Genomic DNA, 19790 nt, shown 5'->3' on the forward strand with positions numbered 1-19790 from the left:
TACAATAGCTTTTATGCATGTTAGTTAAATGATACCCTTTAGGGTTTGAAGTTACAAGCTTAATGAGTAATTGGTTGAGGTAAATACTCAAACAAATGAGGATTATCATCTTTAGCTCAAGAAGGAGAGGACATGGCTCATAATGTTGCCAATGCCTCTTACAAAAGTAATGCCAAAAAATGCTTAAAATCATGACAACCAACAAGGTAGAGCATTTAGGGATTCTATGCTCAACCTTATAACTCATCTTATATGATGAAAATGCAGAATATGTAGCGGAATGAATCGCCTTGGGCTTGGGAAACGAGAGCATACGGCTTATGGCTTGCCTATGCCTCTTACAAACAAGGGCCTCAAGGGTAACACACATAAACATTGAAGATGAGCACTTAATGTACATGTGCCCAACTTTAAGAACACTCAAAAATCTGAGTTTTATGATAAAAAACCAGAATTCTTCAACCTCTTTAGCTTATGAGGTGAAGACAATTGGTTCGTGGTTGCACCATTGCTCTTTGGAAGAAGCGGTGGACGATGAAGACTTGAATGTGGCACTTATGGTGTGTGCCCAGCCTCCATTGTTGATGAAGAAGAGCCTCCTTAATGTAAATGACCTCCTCCTTTGATGGTTAAGACCAACTTAGTGTTGAGCAACACTTTAGTTGATGATTAATATCACCATTAGTGTGTATAAAACACAATTAGTGCTAAAAGACACATTTTTAGTGTCAAATGACACTTATTTTGGTGATTGATTAACTCACCATTAGTGTTTAATAACACTATTAGTGTTTAAGAACACTTTAAAAATAACCTCCCTTTGCTGGATTCACAGTTTAATTAGTGTTAAACAACACAATTAGTGCTTAGAAGCACACTTAATCACTTTGAAAGCTTAAAAATTGATGTTGATGTTGAAGCTTGACGGGCATGAGGCTTATGGCTACCTCATGTGAATGAGAACTCTTCAAAGACAAGAGAGGAACTCAGCAACTAAGCATTCACACCACCATTTTAGTGATTAAAGCAAGGGAGTGATGATTGAGCAAGAAAAACCCAAAAACAAGCTTTAATGGAAACTTGGATGGAAGAGAGAGAGGCGCCTGGTTATTCTGTTCCAGCCGGCGAATGCGTGGACCATTCGAGCTGAAAATGGAGCTGTGAAGACTTCAATCCTTGGGCTACAATAGCCCTAAACTTGCATCACTTATGGTGGTCTACAGCCAAGCTATGGCTGTATGACCAACGTGGCAACAGAAAGACGTCGTTGGCGGCGGACTACAGACATAATGCTGCAGCGCCAGAAGAAGATGCGCTCCGGCCTTCTCTACAATTCTCTAGTTGAAATCACTGAGAAATATCCACTCTACAAGCTGCTGTAGCTCCTCAACCGTGAGAGGGTTGATCTCCACACAAGAAAAAATGGAGATTTTTGACCTAATCTACACCACAAGTGGTTCAAATCACCTAGGCTCTAGATACCATGATGAGAAAACGTGGTGCTCATGCTAGATCAAGTGTGTGGAGAGGAGAGACTCAAAAAGTACAAGAATAATATCTTGCTTATTAAGTTGCTTATACATACAACTAGGCCTTGCTCACATACAAAATGCCTCATGGCCTCACCTTTAAATAGGTGAACAAGTGGACCTCAAGTCCATTCACACTCACACCCTTATCTCACCCTTCTACTCAACCTTAGTCTCTTAATAACAATGATTCAATTCTCCCAACACCTTGTTTAAAGTGGAAAATTTATAGTCACCCATACCAACTCATGAGTACACATGTTAAAGACAAGTGGCTACATTGAAGCTTGCATGCATATAGGCATTTATATATATTTTTAAAGCTAAAAATTGTATATGAGTATATGAGTTTCTCTCTTACACTATGCTTCCTTGCCTTATCATGTGTCTTTGAGGCGATTTGGAAGAGCCATCCTAATAGGGAAAAAACAAATACAATAGCATACACTTGACTGCATAAGGATAAAAACATGACCAAAGGGTAGTGTGCCTAAGAGGTCAATAAATTGTGGTGGTGCACCATATTAGGCTGTGAAATAGGCTAGTGGAGATGATAAGTTTGAATGGTGAGTGCTTTAAAATGAGTTGTAGGAAGTATGAGATTAGTATTTGTTGTTGCAATGAGGGCTGAGGGCTCTAAGGCATGGCTAATCGGTTCTTGAAAGAAACTAGTCTTGCACAAAGCATTGATATACTCTCTAATCAATATTTTCTTGATCAAGTTTTGACTAATATTGGTTGTGATAATGTGACCATACTCCTAAGCTTTGATACCTAGATATTTGCACTGATTAATCAGCAAAAGCAATTGAAACAAATATCAAATACCTAAATGAGTAAAAGAAGTTGATCTCACAGTGTAGGAAGTTAAGGCTCTTATTATGCAGTAAGAGAAATAGAACATTCCTTCACATGCTGCAAGCATCCATTACTATATCATAATAAATTGTCAATAGCTAGTATGGATCTTAACAGTGGGCTCTACCTGAGTTACACAAGCCCCCAGCTGCCTCACTGTTTCGCTTGACCAAGCCATGTGACATGATCTTACAAACTCCTAAATTATAAGCAATGTTGTTAACTCATCAGTTGTTGTTGCACATCACAAGAAGATGTATGGTGGCCTCCTCGTTGATTTACTCATATTACACACTTTGCTGGCCATGAGAAGAATATAAAATGGTCTCTTCTTCGACAAAAACATTATCCCCAACTCCCACCCATGTCTCTGCCGCCTTCTCCACTTGTCCATAGGCCAAGTCTACAATAGTGAAGTTTCGTTTGGTTTGTAGCCCACGGTTGCCACTAGTGCTCTCACCTGTATTCACATCTATCACACGAGGCACTATTGCAGCATTTAAATAGACACTCTTGTCCGGCCCTCTAACAAGCATAGTCCAAAAACCTCTGTTTGTGAGCCAATATCTTATGCATATGGCCACAAACTACAAGCTGCACATTGTGTGAACCTCCTTCTTTTGCAGTCTCTTCAATGCTTCCTCCAAGTTTGAAAAGGCCAAAAGAACATCAGAAAAGATATCCACTGACTTATTTTTATCATTAACTTTGTGATTGCATAGCTTGAGCTCTTAACACATGCTCACATGTAAAAGTACACAACCGTTTTTCTTTCTTTGCATAAGGAATTGCATTTGTAATTGCAATCTCAACTCATCACTACAGTTGGAAGTGTATTTTACATTTGGTCCTATTGGAGTACTGGATTAAGCCTACTCTCTCATCAAAAGGTTGAATTGTCTACATGCCTATCCTATCTGCCAGTCTTTGCCTCTCGTCTATCTCCTACCATTATCCTTCTGTCAAGCCCCATCCAGCGGGGTGCTGGATGGGGCTTGACATGCCTATCCTATCTGCCAGTCTTTGCCTCTCGTCTATCTCCTACCATTATCCTTCTGTCAAGCCCCATCCAGCGGGGTGCTGGAGACCTCATTTCAATTCTCTCCTCATCATGATGGGAGCATTTCACTGAGCATAATGAAACCCTTGTGAGGGCAAAACATCACTTTCTCATAACGTTCCATCAGTAGGACTCCATTTCAAAGATCCTTTCACCAGTAGAGTGAGCTATCCTCTCTCAGACAGATTCCTTTTAACCTCCAAAGGAATAGTAATGGCATGGTAAGTCATTTTGAGAATTTCTTTTTATAATTTTAGACCAAACAAGGGGAAATCTCAACCATTCAGGCACCTTGTGCCGCCAACAAGGTCCCATATGAGTGGCAGTGAAAAAGATGCTATGATCCTACTCTCACAAACTGGCTGCACTTGCTCTCCTCCACAGCAATTGAAGAGACTTGGATTCTGGCAATTGGCCATGAGGGTGGGGATGACATCACTTCAAATCCTGTAAATGCACTGTGTTGCGTACACCACCGTGTCCTCAATGGCCTCAAATGGCATCTAGCCTTCCAAATGTGCCAGGGTGCAATCTAGCAATAATCTCCCATGCATTGTCCAGCCTCTATGTAGGTGGGATGTATCTTGACTTTGGCAAGTCTGGAAGACAGCAAAACCGAGAGCATCTCCCTGACTAGCCATAATGACAGCATCTCCTTGACTAGCCATAATGACCAGATCCTTGTCTATCCCTCATACCTGAGCTGTGGGCCTGATTGTGTCAACCAAATGATAGCATCAAAGGAAATGTAAGCATCCCTCTTGTGGGCTCTGCCTGAGTTACACAAGCCCCCAGCTGCCTCACTGTTTCGCTTGACCAAGCCATGTGACGTGATCTTACAAACTCTTAAATTATAAGCAATGTTGTTAACTCATCAGTTGTTGCACATCACAAGAAGATGTATGGTGGCCTCCTCGTTGATTTACTCATATTACACACTTTGCTGGCCATGAGAAGAATATAAAATGGTCTCTTCTTCGATAGAAACATTATCCCCAACTCCCACCCATGTCTGCCACCTTCTCCACTTGTCCATAGGCCAAGTCTATAATAGTGAAGTTTCGTTTGGTTTGTAGCCCACGGTTGCCACTAGTGCTCTCACCTATGTTCACATCTATCACACGAGGCACTACTGCAGCATTCAAATAGACAGTCTTGTCTGGCCCTCTAACAAGCATAGTCCAAAAACCTCTATTGTGAGCCAATATCTTATGCATATGGCCAAAAACTACAAGCTGCACATCGTGTGAACCTCATTCTTTTACAGTCTTCAATGCTTCCTCCAAGTCTGGAGAGGCCAAAAGAACATCAAAAAAGATATCCACTGACTTATTTTTATCATTAACTTTGTGATTGCACAACTTGAGCTCTTAACACATGCTCACATGTAAAAGTACACAACCATTTTTCTTTCTTTGAGCTCTTAACACATGCTCACATGTAAAAGTACACAACCATTTTTCTTTCTTTGCATAAGGAATTGCATTTGTAATTGCAATCTGAACTCATCACTACAATTCGAAGTGTACTTTACATTTGGTCCTATTGGACTACTGGATTAAGCCTACTCTCTCATCAAAAGGTTGAATTGCCTACATGCCTGTCCCATCTGCCAGTCTTTGCCTCTCGTCTATCTCCTACCATTATCCTTCTATCAAGCCCCATCCAACGGGGTGCTGGAGACCTCATTTCAATTCTCTCCTCATCATGATGGGAGCATTTAACTGAGCATAATGAAACCCTTATGAGGGAAAAACATCACTTTCTCATAACGTTCCATCAGTGGGACTCCATTTCAAAGATCCTTTCACCAGTAGTGAGCTATCCTCTCTCAGACAGATTCCTTTTAACCTTCAAAGGAATAGCAATGGCATGGTAAGTCATTTTGAGAATTTCTTTTTTCCCCCCCCCAAAAAAGAGACTTCTATGAAGTATAAAAATTATATAATTTTAGACCAAACAAGGGGAAATCTCAACCATTCAGGGGCCTTGTGCCGCCAACAAGGTCCCATATGAGTGGCAGTGAAAAAGATGCTATGATCCTACTCTCACAAACTGGATGCACTTGCTCTCCTCCATAGCAATTGAAGAGACTTGGATTCTGGCAATTGGCCATGAGGGTGGGGATGGCATCACTTCAAATCCTGCAAATGCACTGTGTTTCTTACACCACCGTGTCCTCAATGGCCTCAAATGGCATCTAGCCTTCCAAATGTGCCAGGCTGCAATCTAGCAGTAATCTCCCATGCATTTTGCAGCCTCTATGTAGGTGGGATGTATCCTGACTTTGGCAAGTCTGGAAGACGGCACCACCGAGAACATCTCCCTGACTGCCCATAATGACCAGATCCTTGTCTCTCCCTCATACCTGAGCTGTGGGCCTGATTGCGTTAACCAAATGATAGCATCAAAGGAAATGTAAGCATCCCTCCTCATCCTTCCTTGGAGTTGTGCCATCATAGCTCAAATCCTTTGTGCTTCTTTGTGCTCCCATAAGCAATTCTAGACTATCTCTAAAGCTCCTGCACATCTCGGGCATGATGGGCTAACACCGACAACCAACCTCCACTGGTTGGTGTGGCAAGACCACCATGTAGAGAACGCCAAATAAAGGAAGATATATGTGTCCTCCTGTAAGAGTGCTACAATCTCCTCCAAAAAGTCCTATGAATGTCAAGTGGGATACCATAAGCTTTTCAATAAGGTCTATGAGTAGGGACTCTCTAAATGTGTCCCAAGACCAAATGCTTGGGTGTTCTCCGTAGAATAACTAAAGAAGGGCGTGCTTTTCATCATGTTGGTAGCATCCCTCCACTCCCACTCAATGCATAGGGCATAAGCTGTACAACCAAAGGCTCCAAGCATCTGCGATCATCCCGATGACCTCATATGTCTAAGTCTAGAGATTAATTCAGCTCAAATAATGTAAATCTCCTTTCGCTTCTTGTCCTTCATGGTCTTGAAAAGGAGATGACAAGGGACTTTGGCTAGACTAAATGTTGCTTGTTTCTTGTTAGCTCCTCTCAAAGCCATCAAGTCTCAAAGAAGTGATGAGTGCTAAAAGAGGAGAAACATTTTCTGAAATGAAAATAGTATGTGAACTTATTTTAATGAAAGAACAAGATTTGAGCTCTTGATCCCCCCTCTCATTAAGGTGACAAATGTGAAAGATTGACCTTGGCTGTGGATAACGTAGGTACCCAATTTGATCCTTAGAGGGTGTAAGATCTAATCTTAATGTCGGAACAATCCTCATGAAGTGTGACATGTGCCTTGAAAGGTAATTGGGCTTATTTATGCCATTGCCTATAGAAACATGCAAGAAATTGTCACTATGGAAGTCCATTTTTTTGGAAATTCACATGCACAAGTGCAATATGAAGCTCTTTGTGTGCATTTTGCATGAGTGGCAACCAGTTATGATGATAGAAGGCACATATGCTTGTGATATGATAATGTATCCAATCCTGTCATTGAGTAGATATGGCGCGCATAGTGGATATTGTAAAACAATGCACAAGAGCAACCAACACTAACTGGCCTTGCTATTAGCAACAATGATTCAATTCTCCTAACACCTTTGTTTAAAGTGGAAAATTTACAGTCACCCATACCAACTCATGAGTACACATGTTAAAGACAAGTGGCTACATTGAAGCTTGCATGCATATAGGCATTTATATATATTTTTAAAGCTAAAAATTGTATATGAGTATATGAGTTTCTCTCTTACACTATGCTTCCTTGCCTTATCATGTGTCTTTGAGGCGATTTGGAAGAGCCATCCTAACAGGGAAAAAACAAATACAATAGCATACACTTGACTGCATAAGGATAAAAACATGACCAAAGGGTAGTGTGCCTAAGAGGTCAATAAATTGTGGTGGTGCACCATATTAGGCTGTGAAATAGGCTAGTGGAGATGATAAGTTTGAATGGTGAGTGCTTTAAAATGAGTTGTAGGAAGTATGAGATTAGTATTTGTTGTTGTAGTGAGGGCTCCAAGGCATGGCTAATCTCGGTTCTTAAAAGAAACTAGTCTTGCACAAAGCATTGACATACTCTCTAATCAATATTTTCTTGATCAAGTTTCGACTAATATTGGTTGTGATAATGTGACCATACTCCTAAGCTTTGATACCTAGATATTTGCACTAAAGTTTAGAGAGAGAAGATGAAATGGTGGAAGACAGGAAATGACTTATGCTGTGTCCGTATATGTTGAAACTTGCGTCTAAGTGCACTCTAGATTGGAAAGCAGTTAAAAAGTCTCATTAATCAGCAAGCAATTGAAACAAATATCAAATACCTAAATGAGTAAAAGAAGTTGATCTCGCAGTGTAGGAAGTTAAGGCTCTATGTAGTAAGAGAAATAGAACATTCCTTCAAGCAACCATAACTATATCATAATAAATTGTCAATAGCTAGTATGGATCTTAACAGTGGGCTCTGCCTGAGTTACACAAGCCCCCAGCTGCCTCACTGTTTTGCTTGACCAAGCCATGTGACGTGATCTTACAAACTCCTAAATTATAAGCAATGTTGTTAACTCATCAGTTGTTGCACATCACAAGAAGATGTATGGTGGCCTCCTCATTGATTTACTCATATTACACACGTTGTTGGCCATGAGAAGAATATAAAATGGTCTCTTCTTCGACAGAAACATTATCCCCAACTCCCACCCATGTCTCTGCCACCTTCTCCACTTGTCCATAGGCCAAGTCTACAATAGTGAAGTTTCGTTTGGTTTGTAGCCCACGGTTGCCACTAGTGCTCTCACATGTATTCACATCTATCACACGAGGCACTACTGTAGCATTCAAATAGACAGTCTTGTCTGGCCCTCTAACAAGCATAGTCCGAAAACCTCTGTTGTGAGCCAATATCTTATGCAAATGGCCAAAAACTTCAAGCTGCACATTGTGTGAACCTCATTTTTTATAGTCTTCAATGCTTCCTGCAAGTCTGAAAAGGCCAAAAGAACATCACAAAAGATATCCACTGACTTATTTTTATCATTAACTTTGTGATTGCACAGCTTGAGCTCTTAACACATGCTCACATCTAAAAGTACACAACCATTTTTCTTTCTTTGCATAAGGAATTGCATTTGTAATTGCAATCTGAACTCATCGCTATAGTTCAAAGTGTATTTTACATATGGTCCTATTGGACTACTGGATTAAGCCTACTCATCAAAAGGTTGAATTGGTTGCATGCCTGTCCCATCTGCCAGTCTTTGCCTCTCATCTATCTCCTACCATTATCCTTCTGTCAAGCCCCATCCAGCGGGGTGCTGGAGACCTCATTTCAATTCTCTCCTCATCATGATGGGAGCATTTAACTGAGCATAATGAAACCCTTATGAGGGAAAAACATCACTTTCTCATAACGTTCCATCAGTGGGATTTCATTTCAAAGATCCTTTCACCAGTAGTAGTGAGCTATCCTCTCTCAAACAGATTCCTTTTAACCTCCAAAGGAATAGCAATAGCATGGTAAGTCATTTTGAGAATTTCTTTCCCCCCCCGAAAAGAGACTTCTATGAAGTATGAAAATTATATAATTTTAGACCAAACACGGGGAAATCTCAACCATTCAGGCGCCTTCTGCTGCCAACAAGGTCCCATATGAGTGGCAGTGAAAAAGATGCTATGATCCTACTCTCACAAATTGGCTGCACTTGCTCTCCTCCACAGCAATTAAGGAGACTTGGATTCTGGCAATTGGCCATGAGGGTGGGGATGACATCACTTCAAATCCTGCAAATGCACTATGTTGCTTACACCACCGTGTCCTCAATGGCTTCAAATGGCATCTCGCCTTCTAAATGTGCCAGGCTGCAATCTAGCAAAAATCTCCCATGCATTGCACAGCCTCTATGTCCAGCCTCTATGTAGGTGGGATGTATCCTGAGTTTGGCAAGTCTGGAAGATGGCACCGCCGAGAGCATCTCCCTGACTGGCCATAATGACCAGATCCTTGTCTCTCCCTCATACCTGATCTGTGGGCTTGATTGCGTCAACCAAATGATAGCATCAAAGGAAATGTAAGCATCCCTCCTCATCCTTCCTTGGAGCTATGCCATCATAGCTCAAATCCTTTGTGCTTCTTTATGCTCCCATAAGCAATGCTAGACTATCTCTAAAGCTCCTGCACATCTCGGGCATGATGGGCCTAAAAATTGTGTGAACCTCATTCTTTTACAGTCTTCAATGCTTCCTCCAAGTCTGAAGAGGCCGAAAGAACATCAAAAATGATATCCACTGACTTATTTTTATCATTAACTTTGTGATTGCACAGCTTGAGCTCTTAACACATGCTCACATGTAAAAGTACACAACCATTTTTCTTTCTTTGCATAAGGAATTGCATTTGTAATTGCAATCTGAACTCATCACTACAGTTGGAAGTGTATTTTACATTTGGTACTATTGGAGTACTGGATTAAGCCTACTCTCTCATCAAAAGGTTGAATTGCCTGCATGCCTCTCCCATCTCCTACCATTATCCTTCTGTCAAGCCCCATCTAGCAGGGTGCTGGAGACCTCATTTCAATTCTCTCCTCTTTATTATGGGAGCATTTAACTGAGCATAATGAAACCCTTATGAGGGAAAAACATCACTTTCTCATAACGTTCCATCAGTGGTTCTCCATTTCAAAGATCCTTTCACCAGTAGTGAGCTATCCTCTCTCAGACAGATTCCTTTTAACCTCCAAAGGAATAGCAATGGCATGGTAAGTCATTTTGAGAATTTCTTTCCCCCCCCCCAGAAAAGAGACTTCTATTAATTATATAATTTTAGACCAAACAAGGGGAAATCTCAACAATTTAGGTGCCTTGTGCCGCCAACAAGGTCCCATATGAGTGGCAGTGAAAAAGATGCTATGATCCTACTCTCACAAACTGGCTGCACTTGCTCTCCTCCATAGCAATTGAAGAGACTTGGATTCTAGCAATTGGCCATGAGGGTGGGGATGACCACTTCAAATCCTGCAAATGCACTGTGTTTCTTACCCCACCGTGTCCTCAATGGCCTTTAATGGCATCTAGCCTTCCAAATGTGCTAGGTTGCAATCTAGCAATAATCTCCCATGCATTGTCCAGCCTCTATGTAGGTGGGATGTATCCTGACTTTGGCAAGTCTGGAAGACGGCACCACTGAGAGCATCTCCCTGACTAGCCATAATGACCAGATCCTTGTCTCTCCCTTATACCTGAGCTGTGGGCTTGATTGCGTTAACCAAATGATAGCATCAAAGGAAATGTAAGCATCCCTCCTCATCCTTCCTTGGAACTGTGCCATCATAGCTCAAATCCTTTGTGCTTCTTTGTGCTCCCATAAGCAATGCTAGACTATCTCTAAAGCTCTTGCACATCTCGGGCATGATGGGCTAACACCGACAACCAACCTCCAATGGTTGGTGTGGCAAGACCACCATGTAGAGAACGCCAAATAAAGGAAGATATATGTGTCCTCCTGTAAGAGTGCTACAATCTCCTCCAAAAAGTCCTATGAATGTCAAGTGGGATACCATAAGCTTTCCAATAAGGTCTATGAGTAGGGACTCTCTGAATGTGTCCCAAGACCAAATGCTTGGGTGTTCTCCACAGAAAAACTAAAGAAGGGCGTGCTTTTCATCATGTTGGTAGCACCCTCCACTCCCACTCAATGCGATAGGGCATAAGCTGTACAACCAAAGGCTCCAAGCATCTATGATTATCCCGATGACCTCATATGTCTAAGTCTAGAAATTAATTTAGCTCAAATAATGTAAATCTCCTTTCGCTTCTTGTCCTTCATGGTCTTGAAAAGGAGATGACAAGGGACTTTGGCTAGACTAAACGTTGCTTGTTTCTTGTTAGCTCCACTCAAAGCCACCATCAAGTCTCAAAGAAGTGATGAGTGCTAAAAGAGGAGAAACATTTTCTGAAATATAAATAGTATGTGAACTGATTTCATGAAAGAACAAGAATTGAGCTCTTGATCCCCCCTCTCATTAAGGTGACAAATGTGAAAGATTGACCTTGGCTGTGGATAACCTAGGGATCCAATTAGATCCTTAGAGGGTGTAAGATCTAATCTTAATGGTGGAACAATCCTCATGAAGTGTGACATGTGCCTTGAAAGGTAATTGGGCTTATGTATGCAATTGCCTATAGAAACATGCAAGAAATTGTCACTATGGAAGCCCATTTTTCTCGAAATTCACATGCACTTTACACAAGTGCAAATTGAAGCTCTTTGTGTGCATTTTGCATGAGTGGCAACCAGATATGATGATAGAAGGCACATATGCTTGTGATATGATAATGTATCCAATCCTGTCATTGAGTAGATATGGCGCGCATAGTGGATATTGTAAAACAATGCACAACAGCAACCAACACTAACTGGCCTTGCTATTAGCAACAATGATTCAATTCTCCCAACATCTTTGTTTAAAGTGGAAAATTTACAGTCACCCATACCAACTCATGAGTACACATGTTAAAGACAAGTGGCTACATTGAAGCTTGCATGCATACAGGCATTTATATATATTTTTAAAGCTAAAAATTGTATATGAGTATATGAGTTTCTCTCTTACACTATGCTTCCTTGCCTTATCATGTATCTTTGAGGCAATTTGGAAGAGCCATAATAACAGGGAAAAAACAAATACAATAGCATACAATTGACTGCGTAAGGATAAAAACATGACCAAAGGGTAGTGTGCCTAAGAGGTCAATAAATTGTGGTGGTGCACCATATTAGGCTGTGAAATAGGCTAGTGGAGATGATAAGTTTGAATGGTGAGCACTTTAAAATGAGTTGTAGGAAGTATGAGATTAGTATTTGTTGTTGCAGTGAGGGCTGAGGGCTCCAAGGCATGGCTAATCGGTTCTTAAAAGAAACTAGTCTTGCACAAAGCATTGGCATACTCTCTAATCAATATTTTCTTGATCAAGTTTCGACTAATATTGGTTGTGATAATGTGACCATACTTCTAAGCTTTGATACCTAGATATTTGCACTGAAGTTTAGAGAGAGAAGATGAAATGGTGGAAGATAGGAAATGACTTATGCTGTGTCCATATATGTTGAAACTTGCGTTTGAGTGCACTCCAGATTGGAAAGCACTTAAAAAGTCTCATTAATCAGCAAGCAATTGAAACAAATATCAAATACCTAAATGAGTAAAAGAAGTTGATCTCGCAGTGTAGGAAGTTAAGGCTCTTATTATGCAGTAAGAGAAATAGAACATTCCTTCACATGCTGCAAGCATCCATATTATAATAAATTGTCAATAGCTAGTATGGATCTTAATAGTGGGCTCTCCCTAAGTTACACAAGCCCCCAGCTACCTCACTGTTTCGCTTGACCAAGCCATGTGACGTGATCTTACAAACTCCTAAATTATAAGCAATGTTGTTAACTCATCAGTTGTTACATATCACAAGAAGATGTATGGTGCCTCCTCGTTGATTTACTCATATTACACACTTTGCTGGCCATGAGAAGAATATAAAATGGTCTTTTCTTCGACAGAAACATTATCCCCAACTCCCACCCATGTCTGCCACCTTCTCCACTTGTCCATAGGCCAAGTCTACAATAGTGAAGTTTCGTTTGGTTTGTAGCCCACGGTTGCCACTAGTGCTCTCACCTATGTTCACATCTATCACACGAGGCACTACTGCAGCATTCAAATAGATAGTCTTGTCTGGCCCTCTAACAAGCATAGTCCAAAAACCTCTGTTGTGAGCCAATATCTTATGCATATGGCCAAAAACTACAAGCTGCACATTGTGTGAACCTCATTCTTTTACAGTCTTCAATGCTTCCTCCAAGTCTGGAGAGGCCAAAAGAACATCAGAAAAGATATCCACTGACTTATTTTTATCATTAACTTTGTGATTGCACAGCTTGAGCTCTTAACACATGCTCACATGTAAAAGTACACAACCATTTTTCTTTCTTTGCATAAGGAATTGCATTTGTAATTGCAATCTGAACTCATCACTACAGTTCAAAGTGTACTTTACATTTGGTCCTATTAGACTACTGGATTAAGCCTACTCTCTGATCAAAAGGTTGATATGCCTACATGCGTGTCCCGTCTGCCAGTCTTTGCCTCTCGTCTATCTCCTACCATTATCCTTCTATCAAGCCCCATCCAGCGGGGTGCTGGAGACCTCATTTCAATTCTCTCCTCATCATGATGGGAGCATTTAACTGAGAATAATGAAACCCTTATGAGGGAAAAACATTCTCATAACGTTCCATCAGTGGGACTCCATTTCAAAGATCCTTTCACCAGTAGTAGTGAGCTATCCTCTCTCAGACAGATTCCTTTTAACCTCCTAAGGAATAGCAATGGCATGGTAAGTCATTTTGAGAATTTCTTTCCCTCCCCCCTCCCCCCCAGAAAAGAGACTTCTATGAAGTATGAAAATTATATAATTTTAGACCAAACAAGGGGAAATCTCAACCATTCAGGCGCCTTGTGCCGCCAACAAGGTCCCATATGAGTGGTAGTGAAAAAGATGCTATGATCGTACTCTCACAAATTGGCTGCACTTACTCTCCTCCACAGCAATTGAAGAGACTTGGATTCTAGCAATTGGCCATGAGGGTGGGGATGACATCACTTCAAATCCTGCAAATGCACTGTGTTGCTTACACCACCGTGTCCTCAATGGCCTCAAATGGCATCTAGCCTTTCAAATGTGCGAGGGTGCAATCTAGCAAGAATCTCCCATGCATTGTCCAGCCTCTATGTAGGTGGGATGTATCTTGACTTTGGCAAGTCTGGAAGACGGCACCACCGAGAGCATCTCCCTGACTGGCCATAATGACCAGATCCTTGTCTCTCCCTCATACCTGAGCTGTGGGCCTGATTGCGTCAACCAAATGATAGCATCAAAGGAAATGTAAGCATCCCTCCTCATCCTTCCTTGGAGCTATGCCATCATAGCTCAAATCCTTTGTGCTTCTTTGTGCTCCCATAAGCAATGCTAGACTATCTCTAAAGCTCCTGCACATCTCAGGCATGATGGGCTAACACCGACAACCAACCTCCACTGGTTGGTGTGGCAAGACCACCATGTAGAGAATGCCACATAAAGGAAGATATATGTGTCCTCCTGTAAGAGTGCTACAATCTCCTCCAAAAAGTCCTATGAATGTCAAGTGGGATACCATAAGCTTTCCAATAAGGTCTATGAGTAGGGACTCTCTGAATGTGTCCCAAGACCAAACGCTTGGGAGTCCACAGAATAACTAAAGCAGGGCATGCTTTTCATCATGTTGGTAGCATCCCTCCACTCCCACTCAATGCAAACTGATAGGGCATAAGCTGTACAACCACCAAAGGCTCCAAGCATCTGTGATCATCCCCAGGCCCTCATGATGTCTTAGTCTAGAAATTAATTCAGCTCAAATAATGTAAATCTCCTTTCGCTTCTTGTCCTTCATGGTCTTGAAAAGGAGATGACAAGGGACTTTGGCTAGACTAAATGTTGCTTGTTTCTTGTTAGCTCCTCTCAAAGCCATCAAGTCTCAGAGAAGTGATGAGTGCTAAAAGAGGAGAAACATTTTCTGAAATGAAAATAGTATGTGAACTGATTTCATTAAACTAGTATGTGAACTGATTTCATGAAAGAACAAGAATTGAGCTCTTGATCCCCCCTCTCATTAAGGTGACAAATGTGAAAGATTGACCTTGGCTGTGGATAACCAAGGGACCCAATTTGATCCTTAGAGGGTGTAAGATCTAATCGTAATGGTGGAGCAATCCTCATGAAGTGTGACATGTGCCTTGAAAGGTAATTGGGCTTATGTATGCGATTGCCTATAGAAACATGCAAGAAATTGTCACTATGGAAGTCCATTTTTCTCGAAATTCACATGCACTATCCACTGCCTTAATTTTATTATTAACTTTGTGATTGCACAGCTTGAGCTCTTAACACATGCTCACATGTAAAAGTACACAACCATTTTTCTTTCTTTGCATAAGGAATTGCATTTGTAATTGCAATCTGAACTCATCACTACAATTCAAAGTGTATTTTACATTTAGTCCTAATGGACTACTCGATTAAGCCTACTCTCTCATCAAAAGGTTTAATTGCCTACATGCCTTTCCCATCTGCCAGTCTTTGCCTCTCGTCTATCTCCTACCATTATCCTTCTATCAAGCCCCATCTAACGGGGTGCTGGAGACCTCATTTCAATTCTCTCCTCATCATGATGGGAGCATTTAACTGAGCATAATGAAACCCTTATGAGGGAAAAACATCACTTTCTCATAACGTTCCATCAGTGGGACTCCATTTCAAAGATCCTTTCACCAGTAGTGAGCTATCCTCTCTCAGACAAATTCCTTTTAACCTCCAAAGGAATAGCAATGGTATGGTAAGTCATTTTGAGAATTTCTTTTTCCCCCCCAGAAAAGAGACTTCTATGACGTATGAAAATTATATAATTTTACACCAAACAAGGGGAAATCTCAACCATTCAGGTGCCTTGTGCCGCCAACAAGGTCCCATATGAGTGGCAGTGAAAAAGATGCTATGATCCTACTCTCACAAACTGGCTGCACTTGTTCTCCTCCACAGCAATTGAGGAATCTTGGATTCTGGCAATTGGCCATGAGCGTGGGGATGACATCACTTTAAATCCTGCAAATGCACTGTGTTGCTTACAACACCATGTCCTCAATGGCCTCAAATGGCATCTAGCCTTCCAAATGTGCCAGGGTGCAATCTAGCAATAATCTCCCATGCATTGTCCACCCTCTATGTAGGTGGGATGTATCCTGACTTTGGCAAGTCTAGAAGACGGCACCACTAAGAGCATCTCCCTGACTCGCCATAATGACCAGATCCTTGTCTCTCCCTCATACCTGAGCTGTGGGCCTGATTGTGTCAACCAAATGATAGCATCAAAGAAATGTAAGCATCCCTCCTCATCCTTCCTTGGAGCTGTGCCATCATAGCTCAAATCCTTTGTGCTTCTTTTTGCTCCCATAAGCAATGCTAGACTATCTCTAAAGCTCCTGCACATCTCGGACATAATGGGCTAACACCGACAACCAACCTCCACTAGTTGGTATGACAAGACCACCATGTAGAGAATGCCATATAAAGGAAGATATATGTGTCCTCCTGTAAGAGTGCTACAATCTCCTCCAAAAAGTCCTATGAATGTCAAGTGGGATACCATAAGCTTTCCAATAAGGTCTATGAGTAGGGACTCTCTGAATGTGTCCCAAGACCAAACGCTTGGTGTTCTCCACATAATAACTAAAGAAGGGCATGCTTTTCATCATGTTGGTAGCATCCCTCCACTCCCACTCAATGCAAACTGATAGGGCATAAGCTGTACAACCAAAGGCTCCAAGCATTTGTGATCATCCCGATGACCTCATATGTCTAAGTCTAGAAATGAATTCAGCTCAAATAATGTAAATCTCCTTTCGCTTCTTGTCCTTCATGGTCTTGAAAAGGAGATGACAAGGGACTTTGGCTAGACTAAATGTTGCTTGTTTTGTTGTTAGCTCCTCTCAAAGCCATCAAGTTTCAAAGAAGTGATGAGTTCTAAAAGAGGAGAAACATTTTTTGAAATGAAAATAGTATGTGAACTGATTTCATGAAAGAACAAGAATTGAGCTCTTGATCCCCCCTCTCATTAAGGTGACAAATGTGAAAGATTGACCTTGGCTGTGGATAACCTAGGGACCCAATTTGATCCTTAGAGGGTGTAAGATCTAATCTTAATGGTGGAACAATCCTCATGAAGTGTGACATGTGCCTTGAAAGGTAATTGGGCTTATGTATGCAATTGCCTATAGAAACATGCAAGAAATTGTCACTATGGAAGTCCATTTTTCTGGAAATTCACATGCACTTTACACAAGTGCAAATTGAAGCTCTTTGTGTGCATTTTGCATGAGTGGCAACCAGTTATGATGATAGAAGGCATATATGCTTGTGATATGATAATGTAACCAATCTTGTCATTGAGTAGATATGGCGCGCATAGTGGATATTGTAAAACAATGCACAACAGCAACCAACACTAACCGGCCTTGCTATTAGCAACAATGATTCAATTCTCCCAACACCTTGTTTAAAGTGGAAAATTTACAGTCACCCATACCAACTCATGAGTACACATGTTAAAGGCAAGTGTCTACATTGAAGCTTGCATGCATATAGGCATTTATATATATTTTTAAAGCTAAAAATTGTATATGAGTATATGAGTTTCTCTCTTACACTATGCTTCCTTGCCTTATCATGTGTCTTTGAGGTGATTTGGAAGAGCCATCCTAACAGCGAAAAAACAAATACAATAGCATACACTTGACTGCATAAGGATAAAAACATGACCAAAGGGTAGTGTGCCTAAGAGGTCAATAAATTGTGGTGGTGCAACATATTAGGCTGTGAAATAGGCTAGTGGAGATGATAAGTTTGAATGGTGAGCGCTTTAAAATGAGTTGTAGGAAGTATGAGATTAGTATTTGTTGTTGCAGCAGTGAGGGCTGAGGGCTCCAAGGCATGGCTAATCGGTTCTTAAAAGAAACTAGTCTTGCACAAAGCATTGATATACTCTCTAATCAATATTTTCTTGATCAAATTTTGACTAATATTGGTTGTGATAATGTGACCATACTCCTAATCTTTGATACCTAGATATTTGCACTGAAGTTTAGAGAGAGAAGATGAAATGGTGGAAGACAGGAAATGACTTATGCTGTGTCCATATATGTTGAAACTTGCGTCTGAGTGCACTCCAGATTGGAAAGCAGTTAAAAAGTCTCATTAATCAGCACAAGCAATTGAAACAAATATCAAATACCTAAATGAGTAAAAGAAGTTGATCTCACAGTGTAGGAAGTTAAGGCTCTTATTATGCAGTAAGAGAAATAGAACATTCCTTCACATGCTACAAGCATCCATAACTATATCATAATAAATTGTCAATAGCTAGTATGGATCTTAACAGTGGGCTTTGCCTGAGTTACACAAGCCCCTAGCTGCCTCACTGTTTCGCTTGACCAAGCCATGTGACGTGATCTTACAAACTCCTAAATTATAAGCAATGTTGTTAACTCATCAGTTGTTGCACATCACAAGAACATGTATGGTGGCCTCCTCGTTGATTTACTCATATTACACACGTTGTTGGCCATGAGAAGAATATAAAATGGTCTCTTCTTCGACAGAAACATTATCCCCAACTCCCACCCATGTCTCTGCCACCTTCTCCACTTGTCCATAGGCCAAGTCTACAATAGTGAAGTTTCGTTTGGTTTGTAGCCCACGGTTGCCACTAGTGCTCTCACATGTATTCACATCTATCACACGAGGCACTACTGTAGCATTCAAATAGACAGTCTTGTCTGGCCCTCTAACAAGCATAGTCCGAAAACCTCTGTTGTGAGCCAATATCTTATGCATATGGCCAAAAACTACAAGCTGCACATTGTGTGAACCTCGTTCTTTTATAGTCTTCAATGCTTCCTCCAAGTCTGAAAAGGCCAAAAGAACATCACAAAAGATATCCACTGACTTATTTTTATCATTAACTTTGTGATTGCACAGCTTGAGCTCTTAACACATGCTCACATGTAAAAGTACACAACCATTTTTCTTTCTTTGCATAAGGAATTGCATTTGTAATTGCAATCTGAACTCATCACTACAGTTGGAAGTGTATTTTACATTTGGTCCTATTGGACTACTGGATTAAGCCTACTCATCAAAAGGTTGAATTGCCTGCATGCCTATCCCATCTGCCAGTCTTTGCCTCTCGTCTATCTCCTACCATTATCCTTCTGTCAAGCCCCATCTAGCGGGGTGTTGGAGACCTCATTTCAATTCTCTCCTCATCATGATGGGAGCATTTAACTGAGCATAATGAAACCCTTATGAGGGCAAAACATCACTTTCTCATAACGTTCCATCAGTGGGACTACATTTCAAACATCCTTTCACCAGTAGGTGAGCTATCCTCTCAGACAGATTCCTTTTAACCTGTAAAGGAATAGCAATGGCATGGTAAGTCATTTTGAGAATTTCTTTTTTTTTCCCCAGAAAAGAGACTTCTATGAAGTATGAAAATTATATAATTTTAGACCAAACAAGGGGAAATCTCAACCATTCAGGTGCCTTGTGCCACCAACAAGGTCCCATATGAGTGGCAGTGAAAAAGATGCTATGATCCTACTCTCACAGACTGGCTGCACTTGTTCTCCTCCACACCATTTGAAGAGACTTGGATTCTGGCAATTGGCCATGAGGGTGGGGATGACATCACTTCAAATCCTATAAATGCACCGT

General features: G+C 41.0%; 1 protein-coding gene across 1 annotated transcript; it reads right to left on the minus strand.

The window, feature by feature from the left end:
• Positions 1-18620: 18620 nt before the first annotated feature.
• Positions 18621-19299, minus strand: LOC147603532 (uncharacterized). Its single transcript, XM_086796976.1, has 2 exons — positions 19227-19299; positions 18621-18979 (listed from the first exon to the last, which is right to left on the minus strand). The coding sequence occupies exons 1-2, from the start codon at positions 19297-19299 to the stop codon at positions 18621-18623; spliced, it is 432 nt and encodes a 143-aa protein (XP_086653102.1).
• Positions 19300-19790: the final 491 nt, after the last annotated feature.

The sequence above is a fragment of the Cibotium barometz genome, chromosome 64 (genome assembly GCF_041138505.1).
Source record: "Cibotium barometz isolate CiBa-2024 chromosome 64, ASM4113850v1, whole genome shotgun sequence".
NCBI lineage: Eukaryota > Viridiplantae > Streptophyta > Polypodiopsida > Cyatheales > Cibotiaceae > Cibotium > Cibotium barometz.